The 23647-nt window shown below is 39.1% G+C and overlaps 1 protein-coding gene across 3 annotated transcripts in view; it reads right to left on the bottom strand.

Moving 5' to 3' along the window:
* Positions 1-21982, bottom strand: part of CRY1 (cryptochrome circadian regulator 1) — a 91807-nt gene extending 69825 nt beyond the window's left edge. Inside the window, exon 1 of one of the 3 annotated variants that reach the window (XM_014852347.3) lies at positions 20921-21982. In XM_014852347.3, coding sequence (XP_014707833.1) covers positions 20921-21078 — 158 coding nt within the window. In that variant the 5' untranslated portion in view covers positions 21079-21982. The remainder of the gene's footprint in view (positions 1-20920) is intronic. The other 2 variants (XM_070507011.1, XM_070507010.1) reach the window with 2 other exon arrangements.
* Positions 21983-23647: the final 1665 nt, after the last annotated feature.

Below are 23647 nucleotides of genomic sequence, written 5' to 3'. Positions count from 1 at the left end.
AGTACAAAACTTTAACACAAGCTAACAAGCTGACATGCAGCTGAGTTCTGTGCCTAAAGCAAAAGCTATAGTCTAATGGAGGTGTCCTATAAGCAACGGGCACACACACACACCACCCCCTCAACGCCTTCAAGCAAAGAGAAGTAAATTAAATGCAATGTTTTAGGTCCAAGTACAGTTTCTAGGGAAAAACTTTAAAGGTTTCAAATAGAAAAGGAGTTAAGGAGGACACATACATAGTATCCAACAGAGGGCTTCAAAACAATTCCTAGGCTCTGCATGCTGTAACTATGAAACAGATGGAAAAAAATCAAAGACTTAAGTAGATGGAGACATATTCTACGTTCATGGATTGAAAGACAATGTTGTTGTCAATTCTTTCCAAATTGAGCTATAGATTCTGTGCAATTTCAATCAAAACCCCAGAATTTTCATAAATATCCACAGACTAACTGTAAAATTTATATGGAAAGGCAAAGGAACAAGAATAGACAAAACAACTTTGAAAAAGAACAAATCTAGAGGACTCACACTACCTGAATTCAAGACAGTATGCTGTTGTTGAGATAAATGGAACAAAGAGAGAGACCACAAGTAAATTCATACACATATGAGTAAACATACACACACTAACTTTTGACAAAGGTGCAAAAGCAATTCATTGGAGAAAGGATAGCCTTCTCAGAAAATGGTGCTGGAACTACTTGAGATCCATGTGCAACAAAATAAACCTTGACATACACCACACCACACACCTTACACAAAAACCAAAAACCAATCACAGACCGAAATGTGAAAACGTAAAACTATGAAAGGTTTAGGAAAAAACACAAGAGAAATCTTTGTGATTTTGAATTAGGCAGAGTTACTACATACAGCACCAAAACCACAATCTATACAAGAAAAATTAATAAACAGAATATTATCAAAAAACTTTAAAATTGTTCTTTGAAAGACACTGTTAAGAGGATGAAAAGACAAGGTATTGACTGGGAGAAAATATCTGCAGATCATTTATCACATCTGACAACTTCTATCCAGAATATATAAGTAACTTTCAAAACTCAAAAAAATAAACAAGCCTATAAAAAGTGAGCAAAAGAAAACACACTTCACCCAATATAATATAAGTATATACAAAGATGGAAAATAAGTACATAAAAAATACAAATTAAAACCACAACAAGACACCACCACATATGTATCAGAATGGGGGAGAAAATCTGACAATACCAAATGCTGACAAGGATGAGGAGCAACTTGAACTCTGATACATTGCCAGTGAGAATGCAAAATGGTACAATCACTTTGGGAAATGGCTTGGCAGTTTTTAATAAAGTTAAAAACACACCCTTACCATAAGACCCAGCAATCCCAGTCCTAGATATTTGCCCAAGTAAAATGAGAACCCACGTTCACACCAAAACCTGTCTGTGAACATTTACAGCAGTTGTGTTGGAGGTCCTCAAGGGAACTTCTAGGTTCAGTGATTCATTTGAAGAATTCAGAGGACTCAGGACACACTCATACTTACAGCTAAGATTTATTACAGAGAAAAGATACAAATCAAAATCAGCAAGGGGAAAAGGCACATGGGTCAAGTTAGAAACCTGGTGCAAGCTTCCAAGAGTCCTCTCCCAGCAGGATGCACTTAATCCTTCCAGCAACAAACAGTGACAGCATGTGTGAAGCACTGTCTACCAGGAAAACTCACCTAAGCCTGGGAATATAAGGTTTTATTGTGGGCTGGTCACCCAGTTACCTTAGATTAGCACATACCAAAATTCCATACTTCCAGAAGGAAAGAATATGTTCAGCATAAAGAGTTTAGTCACACAAACCACTCTTATCAGTTAAGAGAATGGTGGGAATACTCTCAAAATCCAGGTTCCAGACAAGAGCTAAGAGAAAACATTTGCAAGCAGGTCTTTCTAAGGACAGCAATCTCAGGTCTGCTATGTTAACTCCTTTATTCTGGACAGTGGCTTTATTTATAATTGCCAAAAACTGGAAATAATCCAAATATTCCTTGAACTGAGGAATGGATAAACTGTAGTACATCCATACAATGGAATAATAGCAATGAAAAGAAATGAACTATTACTATGTACAACAACATGGATGCATATCAAATGTATTATGATAGGTAAAAGCAGCCAAGTTCAAAAGGCAACACAATATGACATTCTGGAAAATGCAAAATAGATGAGTGGTTGCCAAGGAGTTATGAGCGAGGGAGAGTCTGAATACAAAGGGATAGCATGAGGGAATTTTTCTGGAATGACGGAACCATTCTGTATCTTGATTTTAGTGATGCTTATAGTATTCGGGGCATTCATCAAAACACAGAGCTGTATACCAAAAAGAGTGAATTTTACTATATGTTAATTTAAATGTTTTAAAAAGTAAAACACAGTTCCCCACACTAAACATGAATAAGATGAAAAGAAGTAACATGGCAACATTACTGTAAATAAGAGAGAAAATAATTCCACGGCAAGCAAAAAACCAAATAATCCAGTATAGAAGAAAACAGAATACAAGAAAAATCTGCCAAAAAGATCTGTAGCTTCAGAAGAACTTAAAAAGAACATCGAATCAATTAAACAAGTGCTTGAAAACAAAAATGATAAAATAGGAAAATGAAACAAAAAGACTGCAGAGCTAATAAAAATAAAAATAAAAAGGCCACCAACACAGAATAATTAAATTGAAATAGAAAAGGGCAGAACCCACACAATATAACCAGATGACTATGACATGTAGGAATTGTAGGAGATGGCAAGTAGATCACAACAATTTGAGAGAAAAACAACAAAGTGACTGAAACCACAAAAAAGATAGGAAAGACAAAGCCAATCCAACTTAATTAGTTCAAGCAGTGAACACAACAAATGGAACAGAAAAAGTATTCAAAATTATGTTAGAAGAAAACATCCCTGAAATAGAGAATTGAAGCTGTCAACTGTGAATAGGTCATATTTTGCTACTGAAGATTAAAAATTCAAATCAGGTTAAAATACTCAGCTACAGACTGTTTATAAGAGACATACAAAAAAATAAAAGGAAAGCTATAGAAGACAATCAAAACAAAGAGAAAGCAGGAATGACAACATTAACATCATATAAAGGCAAAAGCGTTCAAAAAAAGGAAGGGGTAGTCTTATAATAGGGGTCAGTAAACCACTGCCCACGGACAAACTTGACCCATGACCTGCTTTTGAATGGCCCACCAGCTAAGAACGGCTTTTACATTTTTACAGAGTCATATAAAAAAAGAAAAAGAAGAATATAAGACAGAGACTCTACGTGTGGCTCACGAAGGCTGAAATATTTGCTTTCTTTCTAGCCCTTTAAATTGCTGACCCTAGGTACAATCTGCCATAATTCATAAATCACTAATATATAGGAGGCTTTTATATATTCAGGAAACCAGACTTTTATCACATAAACTGACTTTTTCCCCTTAGCATGCTATCTTCGGACTTCATGGTGATATTGGCATGTACAACTTTTATATGATTATCTAATTGAATTTACCAATCTTTTCTTTTTAGTTTCTGGATTGCAATTAGAAAGACATACCCTACCCTCAAAGGTACTTTTAAAAATTCCTCCAACGTTTTCTTTTATAAGTTTTATAGTTTTGTTTTTTACATTTTAAATCACAGAGACACCTGGAATTTACTGTAGCTTTCCTTAGGCCTTTCTAGGAGAAAAGGAGGAGAATCCATACAGCAGGATACTAGATTGCAGACTAATGGGGGGAGGGAGGTGTTGGACAAGTTTAAGGAGGAGGAGGAGAAGCAGGAGTTTGTAATAAGGCTGAAATCTCGCAACTGACTGCATGATAAATAATATCATAAGTCTGCTGCCCCTTCTCACTGGAAAGCTTCAAACTATATTCCATGTTGAGTCCTGAAAGAATGTTCTCAACTGAAGAGTACAGCCTCTCATGGTCTTATGGGTCATGAAGCAGTAACTTTCTAACTATTCCACATCTCTCTCATCCCTTATTTGAGAACAAGAGTTTAGGTGGAGAATAAGATTGAATCACCAATCTCTGTATCCGAATTCAAGTTATCACTGAGTGTTCTCTCTCTTTGTTGCTACTGTAAATAGGATTTTTCTTTCTATACTTTCTAACTGGTTGTTTATATACAGTAGGAAGTCAGCCAACTATGGCCCATGGGTTAATCCAGCCCACTGTCTGCTTTGTAAATAAAGTTTTATTGGAACACAGACATGTTCATTTGTTTATGTATTGTCTATGGCTGCTTTCATGCTACAACAGGAGAGCTGGGTAGCTGTGACAGAGACTCTACGGCCCACAAAGTCTAAACTATTTATCATCTGGCCCTTTCTATGAAAAGTTTGCCAATCTCTGACATATAGGAAAGCTATTGGCAATTTTGTGGGATAAAATTCATATAACATTAATCATTTTAAAGTGTACAATTCAGTGGCATTTAGTTCAATACATAATCTTGCATAATCATTACCTCTCTCTAGTTTCAAAACATTTTCATCATCCCAAATGGAAACACTGTACTCATTAAACAATCATTCTCCATTTCTCCCTTCCCTGGCTACTACCAAATTTACTTTCTGTCTCTATGGATTTACATATTCTGGATTTTGCATATAAACAGAATCATGGAATGTGATCTTTTGTGTGTGGCTTCTTTCACTTGGCATGTTTTGGACATTCATCCATGTTGTAGTGTCTCATTCCTTTTTACGGCTGAGTAATATTCCACTGTGTGGACACACTACATTTTGTTTATCCATTCATTGGTTGACAGACATTTGAGTTGTTACTATCTTTTGGTGAATAACACTACTGTCGACACTGATGTACAAACTTTTGTTTCACTGCCTGTTTTCAAATTCTTAAAGTGGAATTGCTGGGTCGTATGGTAGTTCTATGTTTAACGTTTTGTGGAACTATTAAACTGTTTTCCACAGTGGTTGCACCACTTTACACTTCAACCAGCTATATATAAAGGTTTACATTTCTCCACATCCTCACCAACACTTATTTTCCTTTTAAAAATATTTTTAAAAAATTTTTTATTATATGAGGCCGGCCCCATGGCTGAGTGGTTAAGTTCGTGCACGCCACTGTGGCGGCCCAGGGTTTCGCCAGTTCGAATCCTGGGCATGGACATGGCACTGCTCATCAGGCCATGCTGAGGCGGCATCCCATATGCCACAGCTAGAAGGACCCACAACTGACAATAGACAACTATGTACCAAGGGGCTTTGGGGAGAAAAAGGAAAAAAAAAAAAATCTAAAAAAAAAAAAAATCTTAAAAAAAAAACACCTTTTTTTATTATAGCCATCCTAGTGGGTGTGAAGTGGTATTACACTGGCTTGGCTTTGCATTTCCCTAATGACTAATGATGCTGAATATCTTTTCATGTGCTTGTTAGTCATTGTTTGTATTTTTTAATATATACTTATTTCAAAACTCCTACAAATAAAATAGAAAGACAGCAACATCAATAGAAAAATGGGCAAGACTATAAAAAGGCAATTTACAGAAGAAAAAAACGTCCAAAGCTAATATAACAAGAAATGTTCGAACCTATTAGTAACTGAAAAAGCACAAATTAAAACAATCAGATGTCACTTTACACTTATTAGACTAATAAAATTTAGAAAGCTGGATAACTTTTAAAAGTTGGAACATAAGAACATAGGAACACTCACACACTACTAGTGGGAATATAGACTGCAATACAGAATATAGACAGCAATCTGGCATTTCTTAGTCAAACCAAGTATAGGGCTATCATATGACCCAGCAATTCTATTCATTTGTATATATTTTCCAAAGAAATTCTCACATAGATTCATGTACAAGGATGTTAACTGCAAAATAATTTGTGGTATCAGGAAATTGGAAGTAAGTAGGTAGCTATCACAGGACAGGTAGGAAAATTATGCAGCTATTAGAAGCTGTCAATTAGAAGTACCAACAGAAGAGGATCTTAAAATTTTAGTGCCTATGGAAAAAACAGAATAAGATATATAACATAACTTTTATGTAAATTAAAAAATAAATACACATAAAACAATACCCATTTTGCAAGAACACAGTTACAAAAAGATAAATATATTAGAATATAAACAATATAGTATATACTATATAATTATTTTATTAAAAATAATATACTATAAACAAATAGGATATTTATTTATGGAGGAAGGTAAATTCAAATAGTAGATATAAAAGAGACTAAAAAAAGAGAAAGCGAATGACCTTATATACACCAATGACAATAAAATGTCTTGAACTAAGGATTAGTTTAACTCTCTGCAAACAAGGTTAAGAAAAATTGTACTCAGCCACATCACTGAATTCTTTTATTGTTAATAACTTTTTCAGTTGATTCTCCTAGATATTTCAGGTGTACAATCATATCACTTGAAAATAGCAACAATTTACCTTCTCTTCCACTTATATGCCTCTTAGACTGTGTTAGTGAGTAGCTCTAGCACAATGACAGTAACGGTGATGATAGCAAGCATTTGTATCTTGTTCTCAATTTTACAGAAATTCTTCTAAAATTTACCCATTAAGCATGATGCCGGCTTTTGAGCTGATTTTTTATATAACCAGATTAAGGAGGCAGCCTTCTATTTCTGGTTTAGCATTAGTTTTTACTAAGAATTGATGTTGAACTTTATGAAAAGTCTTTTCAGCATCTATGAAGATGATCTTATGATTTTTCTTTGATCTATTAATATAAAGACATATTAATATATTTCAAATATTGAATTACTCTTGCATTTTTCCACATGTATGTAAAATATGCTTTTAAAATATGATTCTGTATTCTATTTGATAAATCTGTACATTTTATTCCTAAATAATACTGGACTATAGTTTCCTCTTCTTCTCTTACTATGCTCTGGAACAGTGCTTTTCATGGCACTGAAGTTTTATGTTTCTTAAAAGCTTCATAGAACCTCTATGAAACTATCTAAGCCCAATATTTTCTGTAGAGGTAACTCTGACAATATTCTTTATTCCTTCTGTAAGAACTATACTTTCAAAAGTTCAATAAAATAGAAAAGCATCTGGCAAAGCCTAACTGAGAAACAAAAAGAGAGAAAAATACAAATACCTATTAGTAACGTGAGAAAGAGACTATAAAAGCAATTGTGGTGATTATTAAATAGAAGAATATGGTATACAACTTTAGTAACACATATAAAAATATAAGACTAGATTAAATGGTAGACATTTTAGGAAAGTCTGAATTATCAAGTTCAATTATCAAACTGAAAAGAAAACTAGTAAGCACCAATGGAACTGAAAAGTATAACAAAGATGATCTAAGTCAGGAATTATTTCACTGCAACAAACAGAAATCTACTCAAACTAAGTCAAACAACAAAAAGAGAGAGAGAAAGTACTGGAAGAATACTGGAGTATCTCATGGAACCTGTGCTCAGGAAGTACAGTCAAGTCTAAGGATTCTGGAACATTAGCAACCCAGGATACCTGCTCCTTTTTGGAAATGAATGGTCTCGTTTGTTCCTTTCTACACATGTGCCCATGTTTTTCTCTTTAAGATACCCAGCTTTCTATGGCTGCTCAGTGTCAAGGCCCAATATTAACAACCAGAGTCTCTGGACCCCTTTTCCAAACTTCCAAATTGGTGCAGCTTAGGTCAGGTATCGACTCTAGATCCAATAAACTGTCCACAGGGAAAAGAGAAAAAGTAGATTACAGAGTCATGAGCTATTAAAATGAACGCTAATTCATCCTTTCAAGTAAGGCTATTGATGTGGGCAGCTTAATGTGTGGACAGCCAGGTACGCTGAGGTATCTACAAAAAGAATCTGCCTCCTCCCAAAAGCCCCTATCCCAAAAGACTATGGGCGAATTCTAGCAGACCTTTATGGAACACACAATTCCTGTTATTTATAGTACTGTTAGGGAATACAAAAAGGACATAAAGTTACCAATTTATTTTACAAGACTAATAGGATCCCATTATCAAGATCTAACAAAATTAATTCCCAAAGGAACACTCAATGAATTACTCATATTTTTGAATAGAGATGCCAAAGTTTACATATAAATATGCATGTTCATATACATATGCATTCACGTTTTCATATTTTTTAACTATTACCAATGATATACTTCTTAGGAATTATATTTTAGAGGTACTTTCTTCATCTCATTTGAATTATTTATAATTATTACATTTTTTCATCAGAAAAAAATCACATTTTGAAAATTAGCCTAGAAACAGACCACAAAATATTAAAAGATTAGTGTATGGTTAAGATAACATTTCAGTGGGGATATTATTCAATAAATAATGTTGGAATAATTGACCACCATTTTGGGGAAAATGACCATCATTTGGGAAAAAAGAAGTTAGAGCTCAACCTCTGTGTTAATATAAACTCTAGATAGAATAAAGATTTTTATGTATAAATGGAAATACAAATATATTAGAAAAACATATAGATAAGTATTTATATCATCTTTGAGTGGAAAAGGCCCTGTGAAGCTTATTATTAATGATATAAACCATAAAAGTTTGAGTACAAAAAGTTTAACATGTATATTTTTTCAAAAATCACAAAGTCTGCCATTCCTTTTTGCCTTCTCATATGTCTCCCTTTCAGTATTTTCATAATTTTCTCATTTTTAGTTATCACCTCAAAAAGGATTATTTCCAATTATAAACACACATCTAGTCCCAACTTCCCTTCCTAGCTTCAGTCCCTGCTAACCAATTATACCTGGATATTACTTTGTTGTTACCTTAACTTATATACCTTAAGCCAAGCTTATCACCCTAACTCTCAAACTAGTTCCTTCTGACTTTATGTCTCCCTTCCTGGGATCTCAAAACTCAGAGTTATCACTGAACCCTCCTTTTCTGAAATCTCTCATATATGTCACAAACCTTTTTCAGTATTTCCCTTTCATTCAATCATTCCTTTCTATTCCCATTCTATCACCCAAAATTATAACTCTCATTATAAAAAATAGCAGGCTGTAGCAGCACTAGCCTACGTGCCCTATAACAACCATGTGTCCTTCTGGCCCACTTCTGAGCAGGACGCTACCTCTGGTATTTGTAACAGTTCAGGGCCTGGCTATCCTGGATGTACATCATACCTTGAAGGAACACAGAGCGCTTCCATGTGAGCTACTGGTTCTTGGAATGCTGGTCATGCAAGGACAGTCCCTCTCCGCAAGAACGTAGCCTCTGTTCCCCCGCCTACTTAAGCAACCCCCTCTCTGCTTGCAGTAGTGGGTGCAGGTGTGCAACGTCGTCCAGCTGGCCACTCCTGGACTCCCTGTCCGTAAGTCCGAATAAACTCCTATGTCTCACAGGCCGTATCTCTGTCTTTTCTCCGTTCTTCCCCCTAACCCATCCTGCACTGCTCATGCAATTGGGCTTGTGGTCAAAGCCCTATTAACAAAGGTATTTTAACCCTAACTTTAGAATCCGACCCCCCACCATATGTGAATACCAATAAAAGCACTGGCCAGCACATTCTCTAGTACCTTTACACTACAGCACAGTAATTTAATATCAAGTCATTCTACTGATAGTCTTTTAACTCCTGCCGGCCTTTGACACTTAAACCAGAAAAGCTAAAAAATAGTCCACAAATGTCATTAAGATACTTAGCTTGTTGTTGTTACTGAGGGGAAAGAGCTGGGATAAGATAAAAATGGCAAAAGTACCTAAAATCAATAGAGTCCCATTTTTAAAACACCATTTTTCTTCTCTAGGAAACCCTAATATCCAGTTAAAACAAATATGTAATCCAAACCAAATAAAAATGAGAGAATTAATTTTAAAATGTCAAATTCTAAAAACCTGCAGTTATACCTTTTATATTATTAATAATTATTTTTGCTATTATCATCACAGACATTATACAATCTCTCTATATCTTCTGTAAAACACACAGAGACCATACTGACTCATGGCCATGGCTAATTTCTGCTTGAGAAAAGCAGGCTATTGTTTTCTAGTGCATTTGATTCCTGTTCCAATCAGTTAAAGTTCTAGGCAGATCAAGAGTCACTCGTGTTACTGAAGCCTGTTCATGCCAGCTGAACTTCTTACTGCATCACATAAAGTAATTTGATATAAACTGATTGAATGAGTATAAACAAGAAAGCTGTTTTACTGAATACTAAATTGAATCCTTTATAAAGGCTTGATAAAAGGTGAATCACCAAAAAAGTTTCTAATTACCTGTGGATAAAATAGTTATAATAGATCAGAAAAAATAATGTACTAAAGGAATTCTGTACTCAAGTTTGCTCACAAGGGTCTTTAAGGTTTTGTAGGGGGGCGTCCTGTGGCTATGAACTAACTCCCTTAGCTTTTGTTTATCTGGGAAAGTTTTTATTTCTCCATCATATCTGAAGGCTATTTTTGCTGGATAGAGTATTCTTGGCTGAAAGTTTTTGTCCTCAAAGATCTGAATATATCATTCCAGTCTCTCCTAGCCTATAAGGTTCCTGCTGAGAAATCTGCTGGAAGCCTGATAGGGGTTCCTTTGTAGGTTATTTTCTTCTGCCTTGCTGCCCTGAGTATTTTTGCTTTAAGGTTTTAATCAACTTTAAGAAAATGACAGGCAATATCAGACTATAGGTGTAATTTATGCATGAAAGCCAACATGAAACTCCATTGACAAAATCAGCAGAACAACACTCATTTAAACATTCAACCCACAAGTACATACTGAACACCTACACTATGCCAGGTGTTGCTCTAGGGGAACAGTTCTCAGACTTTTGGGTCTCAGGACCCTTTATACTCTTAAAAATTACTGAGTAACCCCAACGAGTTTTGTTTTATAGGCAATACCTGTCAATATTTCATGAGAAATTAAAGCTGAACACATTTTAAAACACAAGAATACAGCAGCATTCATTCCATTAGCCATCATAGCAATAATGTCATCCCTTATCATGTAGCTTCTGGAAAAATCAACTGTACACATGTGAGAGAATGACAGTAAGAAAGCCATATAATGTCGTAGTGTTATTATGAAAATAGTTTTAACTTCACAGATATCTTGAAAGTCTCAGGAACCCATAGGCGTCCGTGGACCAACCACTGAGAAGTGCTGCTTTAGAGCTGAGGAACCAGCAATGAATATGAGGAACCAATAATGAATCAATCCCACTCTTGTGTAAGTTGGTGAAGGAGTAAGACAATAAAGAAGTCAATAAATATTTAATTTCAGGTAGCGATAAATGCCATGAAAAATAAAACAGGCCAAGGAGATAGAAAGTGAAAAGTGAGAGGTGTGGGGAAGGAGCAGGGGCAATTACTTTACTTAGGATGGTCAGAAAAGGCCTCTCTGGCGAGGGATATTGAAGGAATGAGCCCTCCTAAGGTTTGAGGGGATAATGTTCTGGGTAGAGAAGCAGAAAATGCAAACACCCTGGAAGCAACTGGAGGATTCTGAGCATAGGAATGACCCGATCTGATGAAGGTTTTTAAAAGAATACTCTGGCTTCCACATGGAACAGACTGGGAAGGCAGGTACAAAAATCGAAGTAGAGAAGTTAGGAGGCTACTGCAGTAGTTCTGCAAGAAATGTTGTTGAGTTGGATGGTATGACAGCAGTGGAAGGGTGAGATTTAATGGATGTGGGAGTTACTTTGAAGGAAAAGCCATAATAATTGCTGAAGGATGAGACATGGGATTGTTAGGAAAAAAAGAAATGAAGGAAAGATGGCTCCTAGGTTTTTGCAGAGCAACGAGGTGAATGCTGCCATTTATTGTGATACAGAGAAACCACGAGAGGTAGGGAAGATGGAGCAAAACCCAGCTTAAGATACTTATTTGGAATCCGAGTAAAAATACTGGATATATGAGTCTGGAACTCAAGACAGGTCAGAGCAAGAGATGCTCAACAGAAAATTATGAGGTATTCAAGCATGTGACTAGATGAGATCATCTAAGGAGTAAATGTGGACAAAGAAGTAAGCAGAATTGAGACTTGGAATTTCACCCTACATCAAAAGTTGTCAAGTTAGCGTACACTTATATATGTGTTATTTTTTATGCTTGCCTTGTTCAACTAACTGCTGGTCCCAATGGTATCCATAAGAGGGCTTTTTTAGTACCTCCTTTTTCATATTAAGACACTGACTCAAGAATCTCCTTCATCAAGAAGTATTGTGGAACTCTTCTCTCAAACCAGTATCTCACTCCCTCCTTCCTTTTGCCCACCTGCACCCAGACACCCATCACCTCTACTCCTAACTTCTCCTTCTCCTCCCCCAGGGTTGCCTCTCCTTTGTACTCCCATGATTATCTTGGCATATTTCCAGAGAGGTCCTATTTAACATTCTATATTTTAATTATTTGTCCTTTAGTGGTGTGAAAGTTTCCTTATGGGCAGGAACCATGACCCTCATCTTTGTATCTCCAATGCCTTGCAAAGGGCCTGGCAGATAACAGGCTCTTAATGAATGTTTCCTGAATGAATAAAATGAAGGGGGAGTGACTTATCCAAGGTCAGTGCCACTGCTACTTAGTAGAAAAGCAAGGACTAGAATCCAGGTTTTAGGATAGCCAGATGTTTTAAACACACTTTAGTTGGTCATTCAAAGAACTCCACATTCAGGCCCCACCTTATCTACTTATTTTATTTTCTGTTTATCATACTGTCTTGACTATAAGTCTCGTGATTCCAGTCTTAACCACAAGTCTGGTGATCTGCCCGAAATTCACTTTCCCCTGCCTATCCAGAACCTATGCATCCAGTTTATGTCTTGCCCCTCACATAAAAACCCTCTTCATCAATTCCTCAATCATCCCCCTCCTCCACCTGCCACACACACAGACTTTCAGTAACACCCTATACATTCTGATTTCTGTCCTTACAACAACACTGAAGCTGCTTCCTCAAAGTTTACCAAAGGCCTTTGTAACAGTTAAAGTATAATTTTCAAAATGGCAAAATCATGACTCACACAAACATGACATGAATATATGGCAGATTTTATTTAACTCATTAATGAAGGAACCAGTAAGATGTTAAAACTGGTTCAAACAAGAATCTGACTTAGAGAGATTCACAGTACCCACTCTACAAAATTAATTTGCATGGCATGACCAGGAATAATTTGCATTGGAATAGGCAGGAATCATTTGTTTTTTCAGTTTTCTACAGTTTAACTTTTATTCCTTTTACAAAGTTGTAAAACAGTCTAGCCAATCAGGACAAGGGAACATATCCCTAAATCAGAATAATATAAGTCCTGGAGGGTCCTCTAGACAATGCCCAGCATTCCAGATACACAGTAATTTCTTTTGCCTGTTTCCAAGTCTTTGACAATTTCTCCTGCATAACTGTCAAAACTCATCCTAATTTGCCTTCTCTAGCACAATGAAGAAAAAATCTTGCCACCTTTGGTTTCCATTATACAGCAGTCTCCTGGCTCCTCTCTTACCTCTCTGATTGAGTCTCCTCAGTTTCCTTCACCAGCTCCTGTTCACCTTAAATATAGTATTCACCAAGGTTTTGATGGGTCTTATTCTAGCCAATATCATTAGTCATGTTTCATCTATTAATTATATAGGAATTATTCCCATATGCACAGCTCTAATGTCTATAATCCCCAAACTTGAACTTCTATTTTCTCCATTTCCCACATAGATATCTTAGCAGTACCTCAAATTCATCAATGACCTAAACTAAACTCACTCTTTTCCTTATCTGAATATAGTCTATTCCTGTGTTCTCTTAGTTAATGTCTAATTGTCAAAGAGGCACAAAGTATGAGAATCTTACATTCTACCCTCCCTCACTCTGCTCTATGAAACTGCCTTTTCCAGACAGTCACCTAAACTGTCCACTGTCCCTCTACAATCACTCTCTCGCATCACCCTCTTCCTCACAGCCTTTTCCCTAATTCAAGCCTGTATTATCTTTCAACTAAACTGCTGATAAAGCCTCTACCTTACTAGATTGCTCCTTTCCTCTGTCATTCACTCAACTGCCAAAGTTATATTTCCCCAAATAGGGGTCAAAGTTTTTCTGACTCGGTCCCAACTTCTGATCTGACTTCTTACATAATAGGCATCTATTGTTTTAGGGCATCACCTACTTCATTCTACTCATTCTACTTCAGTTACTCCAGTCCAGCTGAGCTGATTCCAGCCATGAGGCACACAACTCCAGCTCAGACAACCAGGGGCTCACAACGATTGGTTCAGAAATTGGCCCAAACAGAGCCACTTTGCCAGAGACTTCTGGGGCAGAGCCATAGGCTTTTTACTGCTGTAACTGCTATTGTTATTGCTATAACTTACCAACAGAGGACAGCCTGTCTGAGAAGCCAACTCAAAATAAGTGAAGTTTGCAGATGCAAAGGGAGAAATTTGGTGCTAGAGACATCTTTTGAGCCTTAGCATCAACCGGTGTCTGAAGCCAACTGCCCTTGGACTGTTCAATGACCCTTGTCAAGAAGCACTCTCCTTAAGCATGTTTGAGTCAGGCAACCAGCTGGCGCACGTCCTATCTTTTTATGCACCACATGATTAGGTTACACCAGCCTCCTCACCAGTATCAGAATACTGTGTCTCTCCTCATGTTATTTTCTCAGCCTGGAATTTTCTTCTCTCTGCCTATAATTTCCTTCCCTCCATTCTCTGTTTATTAAGACCCATCTCATACTTCAAGGTTCAGCTCAAATGCCTCAGTAAAGCAATCCTCCGAGGCTGGGAAAAGAGGCAGGGGACCAGATTACACAGAGATTTTAAACCATGCTATCGCCTTTTGAACATTAATCTAAGGGTAAAGCAATGTCACTGAATGATTCTGAAGAGTAAAGGACATGATCAGATTTGCAATTTTAAAAGGTCACTGCAGTGGCTGTGTAGAGCACGCATTAGAGCAGGGGAAGGGGAACAATGATTTGCAAACTACTCACATAACCTAGGCAAGAAGGATGGCGATACGGGCTGAAGGGGAAAGGAGACAGAAAAATGTATTTCTGTGATTATTTTATTTCTGAATAAATCCCTCTCTATACTGTAAACTCCCTGAGAACAGAGAAATTTTCTGTTGACTACCACTTTACCCACAGAAATAAGCAAAGTGATTGGCACACAGTAGGAACTCAAATATTTGTTGAATAAATATATAATTAACAATCTCATCTGTAAATTATCTGAGCAACTGGGCAAATGGTTATATTATTTATGAAGATAGGAAACAAAGGAAAAGTCAGTTTGGGGTTTTTTGTTTTTGAGAGAGAGGTAAGGGAGAAGATGAACTCTGTTTTAAACAAGTTTAGTTTAAGGTAATATAATACATTCAAATTGGCAGGGAATCTCTATATAATGGATATCTATCTGGGGATCAGGAGAGAGATATGGGCTGAAGACACTGATCTGTGAACTCTGGGCACGTAGATGGTAACTGAATTTACAAAGAGAGATGAGATTGCCTAGCAAAGAGGCAAAATGAAAAGAGGGTGGAGACCACAGACCTAAGTGCCATTTAAGGGTTGAACAGAAAAAGAGAAGTCAAGGAAGAACACTAATAGCTCTGGCAGAAAAACAAACAGAGGAGGTCCTCCAACTAAAGCAGAGGGAAGAAGAGAAAGGTGTGGTCAAATGTGTCAAACACAGTAAAAAGTCAAGGAACAGAAAGTTTAAAAGTATCCTTTGGATGGAAACAGTTTTAGTGGAGTAGGTGGAGGTGGAACCAAGACTAGTTTGGGGCGGGTTCAAGGGTGAGTAGAAGATAAAGAAATGAAGTCAGCCAGTATTACACATCTTGTTCATGAAGTCTGGCCATAAAGGAACCGAGAAACATAGCTGCAGGAGAGGAACACAGTCAAGGGTAGGTTCTGTTCCTCTGTTGGTTTTTTGTTTTTACGGAGCTTGGACTTAAGCACGCTTAAATGTTGATTGGAAGCAACCTAAAAAGAGGTTAAAAAAAAGGTATGAGAATAAATAATCAAAAATGAACTTCACAATGTACACATATATCAAAACATCATGTTGTATACCTTAAATACTACAATTTTTATTTGTCAATTATACTTCAATAAAGCTGGAAAAAAGTTTTTAAAATGAGGTATAGATGAAGAGATTGGTTTTGACTAGGGAAAGCATATCTCTTCCACTGAAATCATATAGTCAAAGGAAAGAATGAGGAAACATGTGGGTATATTTATAGATTTGGTTACTGAAAATTAAGAAACTCTACATGTGATAGCATCAACTGTGTAATAAACATATTGAAGTTTAAATATTAAAAATAATCCATTCATTGAGAATTATTTTTCTGAATTAGGAGTTTAAAATACACATAAGCATCTAAATTAAATGAAGTAACTGCCCCACTCCTAAACCCTAGACTTACAAAGAAAATCAAGGAGATTTGTATCAAATGCCTACTTTGTACAAAACACAATGCTAGACATTGTGGAGAATACAAAGAGGACTCTTCCCCTGATACTTACAGCTTGTTTCCTCCCTTCCTTTTGGTCTCTGTTCTCACATTCTGCTTTTTTTCTCTCCATTACACTTACCACCACCTGACATATTATATTTCTGTATTTATATATTTGTTTGTTTCTCTTCCTAGACTAGAAGCTCCTCAAGGACAGGGACTTTTTCTGTCTTATTCACTGTTGTATCCACAGTAACAAAAATAGTGCCTGCCATGACAGGAATGCAAAATAAATTTTTAATTGAATGAAATAGTACCTTCTCTTCAGGAAGAAAAGGTGCAATCTGTTAAATCGAGGAGAAATAAATATTGGAGGACTACATCAATTTTACAAATGAAAGAAGTAAATACTAAGGGTGATGTGAAAAACAAAATCAAAAAATGGTATAAGATTCACAAGACTATTAATCACCCCAGGCAAGGTGATAAAGAAAGGTATTATGGAAAAGATGGCATTTGGACTGGGCCTTACAGGGGTAAGCAGATTGTTTTCTTTTAATTTGTGTGCAGTTCTATGGTTTTTAGTCTATTCACAGAGTTGTACAACCATCCCCTTCTAGAATATTTTCCTCATCTCAAAAAGAAACCCCATGCCCCTTAGCTACCACCTCCCAACTCCTCTAATCTCCTCAGCTCTTAGAAACCATTAATATACTTATGTCTCTACATATTTGCCCACTTGGGACATTTCATATAAATACAATCAAATAATATGTGGGGTTTTGTGACTGGCTTCTTCATTTACCATAATGTTTTCAAGGTTCATCCATGTTGTAGCATGTACCAGTACTTCATTCCTTTCTATGATTGAATAATATTCCATTGTATGGATATACCATGTTTTGTTTAGACATTAATCAGTGGATGAACATTGGGTTGTTTTCACCTTTTGGCTATTATGAATAATAATAATTCTATGAACATTCACATATAAGTTTTTGCATGGTATTATTCTAATAAGAAATAAGTGAAGGAAAGAATTGAAATATTTTAAATCATTCAATCCCAAAGATGACAAATTCAAGATAAAGTTTTAACTGGTCTGAGATCAAATAAGGCAAAATGAGTTTTCATTAAGCTTAATTTATTCAAGTCAAAGGACTGTCCTTTATTTTGAATCAATGTCCTTGAAAAGTTTTTTTCCAAAACATTAAAGCATCCTTTTAAAATGAAATCATGGCAATATCAAAAGGTGGTTTTGTTAATTTACTTACGAAAAATAAATTTTTAAAAATTTGCTTTTCTATTAAATCCCAAAATCTAGGAAATGGTGTTGATTGAAGGAAGTGGCGTGAAGGAAAGAAGATAGAAACCCTACAAGACAGCCTGAATGCTAAGCTAAAGAATTTGCACATTATCCTATGGTCAATAAGGAAGTTAACAAAGTTGTTTAAGTGTAAAATTATTGACTCCTGGATGTCCATTTCATTCAACAAACAGTAACTGAGCTACCACTACATGAAAAGCACTGACTCTGGTGCTAGGAGAACAGACTAAAACTCTGATCCTGCCTTTTTATAACTTAGTCTTCAGTGGAAGAAAACAGTCTGTCTCTACTCATTATTTACATCTTTATCCATCTTTTAAAAAGAGCAATATTTAGTAGTTTAAAAAAATCCTTTAAAAAAAAAAATATGGAACTATTCCTATTGTGCTTACCAGTTTTATTTCACTCATCATTTGACAATGTGAGTTGCTAGGTGTACAAAGTGAAGCAACATATAACCCCTATCCTAAAGAAGCTTACAGTCTAGACTTTATCAACTGCTCGAGAAGAAACCGACTGCAGACGTTGAATTAGATATTATTTACCTAGGACTTCCAATTTAATAGCAAATAGCAAACAAGCACTACTACTCCTCACATTTTAAGCATTTTATGTTTGTTAACTAATTTAATCCCCCTAATAATCTTATGAAAAGGGAATTATCATATTATTGTAAGATATTAATACATTAAAATATATTACATTTACCATCTTCTTCCAGAAACGTTAATGACACTAGCTCTGCTAATGAAAGTGTTTTATATATAGTTGCTGTATCATTCCCATCAGCATACAAACATACTGTAATTTCTCCCATCTTAAAAAAAATCCTGTCTTGACTTCACATCCCACTCCAGGAACCCCACCATTTCTCTGATCCCCTTACAGCAAAACTCCCTAAAAGAGCTGTCTGTATGAGCTGTCTCCCAACTCCTCTCCTCTCAGACTCTCTTGAGCCATGCCAAAAAGACTTTTGCTTCTGACACTACTGAAACCACTCTAGTCAAGATTACAAATGACCTCAAAATGCTAAGTATAATTTTCAACTTTCAGGCCTCATCTCACTTCACCCATTTGTAGCACTTGATGTAGGTAATACACTCTCTTTGAAATACTTTCTTTACTTGGCTTCTGAGACACCATACTCTTCTGGGTTTCCTTCTTACTTTAGTCGATGTTTCCTCTCACTCTCCTCTGCTGGTTCTTCCACAGCGCCACAATTCCCACACACCAGAGTATTCAAGGCTCAGTCCCTGGACCTTCTCTCCTTTCTGTCTACACTCACGTTCTTAATATTCTCACACAGTCTCACGGCTCTGCTAGAATGCAGCTTCAATAGGGTAGGAATTTTTCAGCAAGTTTGTTTATGCTGAATGCCCCACACCTAAAACAGTGCCTGGCATGTAGCAGGTGTGAGACAAACACTTGCTCAAGGAGTGGATGGATGAATAAATGGCTTTAAATATTATCTATAAACTGATGATTCTCCAATTTATACCTCCTGCCTGGATCTCTGTCCTCAACTCCAGATATAGTCATCTGCTATCTCCACCAGGATGTGTAACTAACACGTCAAACTCAACCAAGTTCAAAAGCGAGTTCCAATCACCCTCCCAATGGCTTCTCTGACTGACTTCACTTCCTTAACAAAGAGCAGCTCTATTCTTCTACTTCTTGAAGCCAAAAATTTTTGAAGTCGTTCCTAATGCCTTCTCTCACACCACATATCCAATCTGCCAACAAACACTGTGGATTCCGCCTTGAAAATATACTCAGTATTTGACCACTTCTCACCAAGTCCACCACGATCACTATGGTCCAAGCCATTACCGTCTCTCATCGGGATGAATGCGACAGCCTCCTAACTAGTCTTCCAGCTTCTCGTCAGCCTCCAGCCGTCAATTCAGTCTGTTCTCAGAACCACAGCCAGAGAAATCTTCATCAAACTCAAGTCAGATCACGTCATTTCTCTGCTCAAATCCTACAGTTACTCCCACTTTGAGTAAAAGCCCAAATCTTGACAACTGCTTATAAAGTTCTACTCGTTCTGGCCCCATTTAATCTCTGACCTCATCTACTACTTCTCCTCTCACTTATTCTGCTCCAGTCACACTGGCTTCTTCTGCTGTTTCTTCCAAAGGTTAAGCACATTTCCTCCTCAGGACCTTTTCCCTAACTGTTCTCTCTGCCTAGAATGCTTTTCCCCTGGATACCTGCAGCCCATTACCTGCTTCATCACCTTGTTCAAGGCCACCTTCTCTGAGTTTTTTTCTGATCACCATATTCAAAATTGCAACTTTAATCCCACCCCCTCGTATTCTCTGCTCTATATTGCTCCACAGCATTTATCACTACCAAATACTATATATTTTACTTTCTGGGACGTGTTCGAAAAGGACAAGAATTTTTGTCTTCATTCACTGCTATAAAGTAGCATTTAAAGCAGTGCCTGGTATACAGTAGGTGATCAATAATCTATCTGTTGAATGACTGCTTTCATTTCCCCAGAGGGCCTAACAATCATCTCGCCTGCTACTTCAGGAAAAGATCATCAAGCTTCTCTAAGATTTCTTCCAGGGCTCTGATCCCTAGAAGGATTAGACTTTGCCTAGAAAGAAAAACTGTGCTTTGTCTAAACAACCACAAGGAGGAGTTGAGAGAAAGAGAAATTAGATAATGCTGTTTCTCTTGCTTTTCCTACGGCAACCTCAAGGTGGAAGAAATCTGGATTTGGAGGCGACTGTACTGAATGAATGATTTTCCCCCTACGATGAGTTACCTAGACACACACAAACGTAAACATTAAAAACCGCAATCCTTTCGAATGCCACAAAGAGGCCAAGGAAATCATTCCACCGGCCACTGAGCACTGAGAGGGAGCTTCTTTCACTCCACCACTAAGAATTTTCCATAAATCCAGGGGAAGAGTTCCCATTAGCGCAGAGACACGTAACTCACACACGAAGGCCAAGGTGTTCCAGGTTGCCAGCACTCTCGGGCCAGAGAACTAGTAAGTCTATTCTATTTAATACTTCAAGCACGTACATTCTTACAAAAGCATAAGCAAGGAGGTCCCAGGTCTAAAGTCTCCGATTTGGCCGATCGCATGTACAGTCCTGATTCACTAAACACCAAAATCTATTTCCCACGAGCTTTTGACTCACCGCCACCTGTTGATGCCCACGTTGGAGGAGCCCGCGAACCAGGGGTCGAGGATGTAGACGCAGCGGATGGTGTCGGCGCCCTGAATGCACTCCTTCAGGGCGGGGTTGTCGTGGAGCCGGAGCCCCTTTCGGAACCAGTGCACGGCGTTCACCCCCATCCCGGGGGCGCGGCGGGCGCGGGGCCCCGCCGAGTTCCTCCAGCAGAGATTCAAGGGAGGAGGCTCCGGCTCATAACCGACACCTCCGCTTCCAGCAGAATCGCCGCAGCCGGGGAGCGAGGGAAGGGCGGCAGAGCCGGGCAAGGAAAAAATGAGTCCGACGAGGGGACCCGAGAGGGAGAGGGCGCTGGAGGCGCAGCTGGGAGATGAATGGAGGCTGCCCAGTCGACGGAGTCCGGGTGTGACGCCCTTTAGGAGCCGGCGCCCGCCGCAGCCGCCCGGACCCGACGCATAACTTCGAGGGCCTCGGACCCCCGGGGGCTGAGCAAGTTCCAGGGACCCGAGCCGCCACGACGGCCTGAGCCGGCACCGGCAGCCCCTGGAGGTTCGTCACGGAAGCCTCGTCCCACCGAAGCGGCCCTGGAGGAGAGAACGGCCCGCCCGAGGCGAGCCACCGAGAGGGACGAGAGAGGGTCGAGCAGCTGTGGCCCCGCTGCCTCTCGGCCCCGCAAAGAGGAGGAAGCACGGAGCGCGAAGGCGGGGGTCGAGGCCGCTGGACGGTTGCCGGCCGGTGACCGGTCCCGAGGCTGCCCGGGTGACTCCGCCGCCACCGCCGCGTCAGCGGTCCCGGCCCCGCCCCCGGCTCCTCATTGGAGGGCGCGCTCCCCACGTGACCCCCGGCACCTCACGTTTCTGAAATGTGTTTACTATAGTGGCTCTGACTGGGGACTCTGCTCGCGATTCACTCGCTTCCCGGGGGCGGCCGCCGCTTGACCTCAGAAACGTCGACCCTCGCCCGAACGCTGGGCTCTCAGCCTCTGGCCCTCCACTCGGCCGACTGGTCGCGGTGGTTTGGAAGCCCCCGCGGTGACCACAGGCCCCATGCGAGGGAAGGCTTAGCTCCGCCCCTGGGGGCCGCGAGCGCCCACCATTGGCTGAGGCCCGCTGAGACCCGGATGAGCACGGGGATGCGGGGAGCTCGCGGGCACGCGCTTGGCTCGGGAGGGCGCGCGTGCGCTCTCGCCGAGTTCCAGAGGGAAGGAGGGCGGGGCCGGCGGGCGGGAGTGCGCTCCGGGATTTCTCCTGCGGGGTTCCGGGAAGGCCTGGAGACAACCTGGAGTGCTCCAAGAGTCGGCGGGGGAGCTGGGCAGGGTCGTGGACGGAGTGGAAGGAGGAGAGTAGGAAGCTCCCTTAGACTTTGAGCCCAACAATGTGCTTCAATCCAGCTTTAGCCAGAGAACCCTACTTTTTGAGTATGTGAAGCTGGCGCCCCTACCATTCTTCTTGCCCTCGCGGCGTGACACCTTTGGACGTGCTCTGGGGAAGAGGAGTAATTGGCAGGGTGGGTGCCAGGCATCCCTGGAATTCCTTAATACTGTGTATCATCAACATGTCAGCCCTAATTTCTTACGCTTAGTACGGTTTACAGGGCTCGTGGTGATGGGGCCTTTGCCTACGTTTCTAGCGACAGTGAACTTAAGGCCTCGCCATTCCCTAGACATGTGATGCGCTTATATTCATCCAACAGTTACTTAATGAACCAGGCACTGTTCAAAGTGTTGGAGATACAAGAGAGAAACGGACAAAAATGCCAGCCCTCCTAGAGTTTACAATCTCTCTCATAACCTTTACACATGCTGTATTTTCCTCCATAAAATGCTCTTTAGAATCTGCTGCTCACTACAATCACGTTTGAGCTACCTGGTATATTTCTACACAGCCCTTTAGACTCAGATGAAGTGCTACCTTATTTGTGGAAATATTGCTGTCCTCCAAAGCAGATTTAGGACCTCCCCATATCCCCAGACTTGTCTCTGATACATCACTTACCACACTATCGTGAAGATTAAATGAAAAATACCTACTTTAATACCTAGCACAAAACAGATGCTCAATAATAGTATTTACCAACATAATAATGTATCTCTGATTCCCTCTAAAGTGTGAGTGCTCAAGGACAGGGTCTTTGTCGAGTTTGGTTTTGGCATCATCAATATCTATTGTGGAATGAATAAGAGAAACCTTAGCTAAATTAAAGTCGGAAGGCCTGTAGGGGGAGCTCTCAGGCTCTATCATACATGGTCAATTACTCCAAACAGGAAGAGAGAGCTTGCGTCTCTGCCGCGAAGAACAACTATTTTAGTACTGGAGGAAGATTTCTCTCCCTACACGGCAACAGCCCAGCTGATGAGAAAAGCAACAGCTCAGCCAGTGAGAAGCAGTTGCCACCCTGAACTGTCGCTTTCTCCCAATGGTCTTTGTTGAGAACAGCCCCTGACAACTCCCCATTTTTCTCTATAAAAGCAAGCTCCCCTCTGTTGTTCTTCGAATTTGCCTGTGGTTTGCCATAGCGTGCACATCCTGAATTGCAATTCTTTTGGCTATTCCCGAATAAACTTATTTTGAGGATAAAATAGCTGATGAATTTGCTTTTTAAGTTGACACCGGTATAGCATGTTCAAAAGTTTATTGAATGAGTGAATGTTGTTTGCCACCTGTGTGTTTGGCAAGGTTAAAAGGAGGAAGGATATGGCAGTTGTCACAGGTTGAATTTGAGTTACAGGTTGAA

This window comes from Equus asinus, chromosome 4, assembly GCF_041296235.1.
Source record: "Equus asinus isolate D_3611 breed Donkey chromosome 4, EquAss-T2T_v2, whole genome shotgun sequence".
Classification (NCBI taxonomy): Eukaryota; Metazoa; Chordata; class Mammalia; order Perissodactyla; family Equidae; genus Equus; species Equus asinus.
Note: the sequence above shows the minus strand (reverse complement) of the source record. Positions and strands in the feature narration are given on the sequence as shown.